The 7001-nt window shown below is 35.3% G+C and overlaps 1 protein-coding gene across 2 annotated transcripts in view; it reads left to right on the top strand.

The window, feature by feature from the left end:
* Positions 1-7001, top strand: part of LOC106877753 (protocadherin-18) — a 215124-nt gene that overhangs the window by 130071 nt on the left and 78052 nt on the right. For both annotated transcript variants that reach the window (XM_052973116.1, XM_014926764.2), the window contains exon 2: positions 945-3364. In XM_052973116.1, coding sequence (XP_052829076.1) covers positions 986-3364 — 2379 coding nt within the window. In that variant the 5' untranslated portion in view covers positions 945-985. The remainder of the gene's footprint in view (positions 1-944; positions 3365-7001) is intronic.

The following is a 7001-nucleotide window of genomic DNA, read 5'->3' as shown; positions in this document are numbered from 1 at the left end:
GTGTGTGTATGTATATATATATATACATATATATATATATATATTTCTATACACACACACACACACATAAATATATATATATATATATATATATATATAAAGATGTAGGTGTGCGTGGAGAGAGAAAGAGGGATAAAGAGAGATGTATGTACAGTTATGTGCGCGCAAACACACACACACACGCGCGCGCAATATATATTTATATATGTGTAGGAGTACGCACAGTTTATTATGAATGTTGTGTGTGTGTGTGTTTATGATAGGCTACTGCGCTGTGGGATTGAACGCTAAACCATATGGTTGGTTGCAAAAGTGAATTTCTTAAGCAGGTAGCCATGCCTACACCCACACTGTTGAAATATTATTCATAACAAGCAGGAATCCAATACTTCATAACTGTGTAACAAAATTTTAACTCTTTCTTTGGTCAATGAATGTTATTTCCTATTTGCTTCTATCTAGAAATCAAAGGAAATGACTACTATTCCCTTCATAGTTTGCTTTTGTGATTTGGTTATCAATGTTTTGAAACTGACCTATTTTCCATTACATTTCAGACAGCTTCACCACTGTGTTGCTGAAGCGGCAAATATCATTATAGCAATTATTCTGCTCCAGACCACAGATTTGCTTGTCAGTTGTTTGACCTCAACAATTTGAGCAGGTCCCCTAGTGACTAAAAATATAAGCGTCTCTGATCTGATCATGAGCAGGAGTAGTGGGAGAAGATCATAGCCATGTGCTGAGAGGGATTCTCTGGGGGTTTGAATGTATATAACAAAAGCCAAGTTTGAATGAAATATTAGCCCTTTTTCTTACTTTCAAGGAGTATGCAAATAGGAAATAACAAGCTCAAAAATCGTGTTAAACAGTGTAATTGTATAATTTAACTTTTTATAACTTTTGTTCACTTCTAATCATCTCATTTCTTTTTTCCTTTGCAGACGCTGTACTCTTTAAGTGACATCAATGAACATCTGCCGTAATGAATTGGTTACTGTCGTTAGTGATCTTGCTCCACCTGATATTTCTTCGTTTAAGTTCTTGTATAGATCTCATCTATCATGTCAAAGAAAACAGAGGTCCTGGCAGCTATGTGGGCGATATAGCCTCTGATTCGCATATATTAGAACATCTTAAAGATCCAAGTTTAATCACATACAACCGGTTACGACAGAGACAAACTAGCAGCTCACAACTATTCAACGTCACTAAGACAGGAAAACTTTTTACTGCTCAGACTTTGGATGCTGAATCTCTCTGTTTTTACAACACGGAATGCTTTAAGATTATCAAAATAGCTGTCCGCAAAGCTGAAGCGTTTATGAAAATACTTAAAATCAAGGTAATCATAGAAGATATTAATGATCATCAGCCTGAATTTCCCGTAAAACAAGTTAACATTCAGTTTGACGAAACTGATGGCAAAGGAACAATGAAATCTATACCGAATGCAGTAGATAAAGACGTTGGTTTATTGAGTTCTTCAATAACATATCTATTGAAAAAAAAGTTTGATGAGCCTTTTACATTGTCAGTAACAAAACGAGTTATTGGTACTTCAAAATTAAATATAATTTTGGAAAAGAAATTAGACAGAGAACTGAAAGATAGTTATATGCTCCAAGTTATTGCAAAAGATGGCGGTATTCTGCCTCGAGAAGGAAGGTTAAATATTCACATATCTGTAACTGACATTAATGACAACGCTCCAGTTTTCACGCAAAATATTTATAATATTTCAATAAGAAATTTTCACCCCAAAACTCGACCAATTATTATTTTGTCTGCGAAAGATTTAGACTCTGGCGAAAATAGTCGAGTCTCATATCATTTCAGCTCAGAAACATCGGACACAGCCAAAATATATTTCCAACTCAACAGTGAAACTGGGGAAATTTTCGTACAGAAGAAAATTACTTTTAGACAGAAACAAAAATATAAACTGTTCGTTGAAGCCAGAGATGGTGGAAACCCGCCCTTAAGTTCCACAGCCATGGTGCTCGTGAATGTAATTAATCAACAGAATAATGCACCAGAAATAGACGTAAATTTCGTTTCTGAATTATCAAAAGATACTGCTAGTATCTCGGAGGGAACTAAGGTTGGCAGTTTTATTGCATATGTTAGTGTTATTGACAACGATATCGGAATGAATGGAGAAGTTGATTGTAACCTGGAGCACGAGAAATTTCAGCTGTTAAATTTAGGTTCTAACGAATATAAAATAATAATGAAGAAGCAAGTTGACAGAGAAACGAAAGAATTTTATGATATTAGTCTCAGCTGTCAAGACAAAGGATCACCGTCTCTGAGGAGAGAACGAAATTTTTCTATCCAAGTGATGGATGTCAACGATGTACAACCACAATTTACAAAAGACACTTTCAAATTTCTGACATATGAAAATGAGGACCATAAGTTTCCAATCGGCTTTGTTAATGCAACTGATGCTGATCAGGGCTCCGGGGGTGAACTTACTTATTTTTTGTTAAGTAACAACGAATATTCTATACCCTTTGAAATCACTGATTATGGATTTATTTCCACAACAAATTCCTTGGATCATGAACAAAAGGATACATATCAATTTAAAGTGTTAGTAAAAGACAACGGAAATCCTTCTTTAAACAATACAGCAAATGTTATTGTTGAAGTTATGGATGAAAATGACAACGTTCCCTATTTTACTTTCCCTAGTGTTAATCCTTTTAGTCTAGATGTCCACTATCAACCACATCGAAAAAATGAAATAGCAGTTCTGAGGGCATCTGACAGAGACAGTCATGTAAACGCTTTTCTGAGATATGAAATAGTAGGGGGTAACAACAAACAACTGTTTTCTGTGAACCCTTATACGGGGGTTTTATTTTTCTCTCGAACTGTTTATCAAAATGATGCAGGGTCATATAATTTAGACTTAATTGTTCAGGACAGTGGCACGCCGGTTTTATCAGCAATGACCACCTTGTCTTTAGTACTGACCGTCAGCAATAAAACAGCGAAAATGTTGACGACCGTTGACATATATTCAGACGAAATGATAGATATGAATCTAGTCATTGTCATTGTTGCAGGTGCCGTCATAGTGTCTGCTGTCGTCGTTGTGTCTATAACCATTTGCATCGTCAGATGCAATAACAGCCGAAGTCCTCAACATAGAACTGAGATTAGCCAATGTGATCAATCAGGTAAAGAAAAGAACTTATTGATTTATCAAACCAACAATCCCGTTTTCTCGACGGGCAATCCCGATGAAATTAAAAATAGAAATACTCAGTCATTGAGAATGGGGAATCAAGAAGATTTGCAGCAAGAATGGAAAATTTCAGCCGCATCACGAAGTCTCCCAATGACACGGCAGGTAAGTCTCCAACCAAAATTACCTTTACCGAAAGTTGTTTAAAATATTTACCAGCTTTTAATTTTATTACATGTTTCTTTGAGATTAACAACTGGTAAAATCAATGGCGTAGCTACAGTGTGTGTCGTCTGGGACAGCTTTTGGGCTTGCCTCCCTATGTACCTCAATTATATACACTGACGAAAGTTGTTGCTGTTGTTGTTGAGTCTTAAATTATTGTTAATCGAGAAAATTTATGGTCAAAGGTAATTCAGTTTTTATCACCTCGACTTTTTTTTCAGACACAGTATATCTTGAACAATATCATCCTATGACTAATTGTTGGGTATAATTTGAGAAAGCAGATTACGTGATCACATAAGGGCCTCCACGGCTCAAACACACTTTATGTCGTTGTAGTGATTGTGTAGGCCTAGGTCATCTCTGATCGTGTAGATTAAAACATGCGCAACAAACAGCTGATGATGTGGACGTGTCCCACTCCCACGAAACTCTAAGTAGCACAGAGCTGAGTTAAAACTATCATTAAATACACGTAACTCAAGCCAAATGTGTTGAGTGTTACTTTTGTTTGTTCACTCGCACGTCTATATGACTCACAGCCGTTGGCAATTAATTAAAAGGACCACGTGACTTGAAAATATATCTTAAAGGTGGAACAGTGTAATGTATGCAATTATTGGGTTTTGGTTAAATAAAGCAGAAAATTTAGAATTTTGGGACATTCGCCAATACTAAGTCAAGCTGTATTCTTGATTTTGTTTCGATCCCGACTGCAATCAATTTTTTTCATTCATACTATTAATTATTTTATTAAAAGTAAAAGAAAACACACTACAACCAGCCGTCACTCACGAGGGAGTATGGCTTGGTAACACGCAGTATGATTTTGCTTATTATTTCAGGTTCCTACCTAGTAGCGATATACATAGTGAGCAGGCATAGGTACTCTTTCATTCCCGTCATTCTTGATACAGTAATATACCATGGATATAAGAGCTGGAGGGAAAGAGGGATGCACCAGTACCTAGCTAGTACTCGAGATAACTAAGCAAACTAGAACAACCTAAAAGGAATTACTTTACTCATGGACACAACACACTGCCCGGTTCAGGAACCGAACTCATTGCATTATGATCGGGAGCCATTCTCACCACCAAGGCAAACGCTTTTACTTCAGTAACACTTCAAATGTCACGATTCACATTTCTTTTCTTTAAGTCCGTTTCTGATAAACCGATTTAATCTCTTTCAGCTCCCCTTAATGTACCTCTTCTAATTTACTAAAGGCACTCTAAGGTTTTTGTAATACTGTTTTACTGGGATAGTATAAGCTTACGTGTACTTCAGTCTCTTTCTCTCTCACCCTCTCTCCCTCTACATATATTAAAAGAAAATACGTAGTGTACCGTAGATGAGTAAGCAAAGAATCGAACATACTGTAAAGAAAACGAAACTCAGGAGGCAAAAAATGTGAAGACACGAGTACCGCAATACTCCTAAGAGTGTGGGGAGAGTTTATAAAAGCTTATATATATACAAATAATAAAATAAATATATACAAATTATAAAAAATAATAAAATAAATATAATTAAATTATAAAAATCATTAAAAAAAATATACAGTACAGTACTGTTTCTACTTCGTGGATTTTCACCTATCGTGGGCTGTTTGGGAACGTGACACCCGCGATAATCAAGGGATTACTGTACTCAAAAGAAACCGCTGTTTTTTGTGAAGGAATACAGTAGTTATAGTGGTGGCATTAAAACTTTGTAATATTTCGCTCGTCATTTTTGCATCTGAGTTCGAATAGCGTTGTAATCGAGCTTCCATCACTTTGTGTCAATAAATTAATTCTGCTACTATACTCCACCTCATAAATGTTCACTATTGCTCATTCAAAAAAGAATTTATTTTAATACTTTTTCCTAAAGGATCTTATAATAATTCTGCGTGTCACTTCATTACTTAGCCCGTCTGTAACGCTTTCCCATGATTAGTTGAAAAGAAAAGCGAAGAGTGAAAGTGCTGTGTAATAAGTCTATAAAATTGTGCATAAAGTATATAAAGTGTGTGTATGTATGTATATATATATATATATATATATATATATATAAAGTGCATTAAGTAATCATTGTATTCCAATTTCCTTCACTTTTTAATGAGTAGCAGATGAGCGATTATCTGTTGATATAGACACAAGCTACGCTTTCAGGGTTTTTGAATAAAGTTAGCAGAAATAACCCAATAAGTTTAACCATTAATTCCGTGAAATATTCGCGGGTCCCATTAGTATATCATTAATAGCTGACACCAGACACAATGTGGCCGAGTGGTTAAGAAGTTTGCATTGCATTTATGAGGTCAGGCGTTCATTCCCTCTGCGTCTCGGATCGATCCAACGTTTGTGAGTGAGACTGGAAACTGCGGAACCTTGTCAGATGGATTGCATTTATAATTCAAAGATCTCGCCTGGTCACACTCTTTGACACGCAAGTTCTGCTCGAGGTTTCTGAAGGAAGGTGTAGATCTTTGTTGAATACTAACACACTGGTTAATTCAAAGAGCTGGTAATTCAGCTAATTAAAGGACATTACTGACTACTCATCGTCAAAACCGACGGAGATCCAAGTAGTTCTGCATTTAGTTACACCAGACACAATTTCATATCATCCTCCCTTTGAGACCTTGTGGTCTTTATTGCCTTAAAAAATTTGAATAATTATTCATAAGAAAGTGGGACACTCAAAAGAGAAGATTAGCTCAAAGGGAAAAAATTCCTGAAAACTGAATTTGTCATAGGCTCTCTCGTTTTTCGAAGATTTTGAGTTCGTTTTACTTGTATTGCTAATTCAGTCAAGCATTAACTTCAACTTGTGCAGCTCACACAATCTCATTTAAAACTGAGGCATATAGTGTCCTCGTGACTATTCTAAATTAAATCAATATTTTACAAAGGAAATTACTGGAGATTATATATGTATGCAAGTTAAAATCTGAGAATGAGATGTTAGCTACGTTTATGTTATGGCAATTACGTGACAGAAGTGTTAAGGAGGGGAAAAAGTTGGATTAAACTAGATAGAAAATAAAGAATGAAATTGTATTGAGATGCATAAAATCTTTTGTAAAGATATTGCTATCTCACGGTTTTAACCTCTTCAAGTATATACTTCGTTGGCAAAACAAATTCTCGTCGCTAGATTGCTTTGTACGATTTAACAAACACTATTTTTTATTTTTATTTTTGTCTTTATCTGGTGACGGACGAACTGCTTCTCTTGTCATATTTTATTGGCCAAAACTATTTAAAGAAGTACGCTAGGGTCTCACATATGTAATATAGTGTAGATTATACAGCTCAACCTATGATAGCCATTTTGGATAGCTGCCAGCAGCGGGAAGCATGTACAATAATAAATAAATAAATAAATAAACAAATAAATGAAAACAGAAATAAAAGTAAAATAAAAAAAGCAAACCCCAAAAAAACTCACGAACTTCTTTCTACCAAATAAAATCGACTCTTGAAGGTTAGCTGAAAAACAACCGCACGTTTCTTACATTTAAACTGGAATATATTGCATCTTATTCATATCTAAATTACTCTCTCTCTCTCTCTCTCTCTCTCTC

This window comes from Octopus bimaculoides, chromosome 14 (genome assembly GCF_001194135.2).
Source record: "Octopus bimaculoides isolate UCB-OBI-ISO-001 chromosome 14, ASM119413v2, whole genome shotgun sequence".
In the NCBI taxonomy this organism is placed as follows: domain Eukaryota; kingdom Metazoa; phylum Mollusca; class Cephalopoda; order Octopoda; family Octopodidae; genus Octopus; species Octopus bimaculoides.
This window is presented reverse-complemented; position numbering and strand designations above follow the sequence as displayed.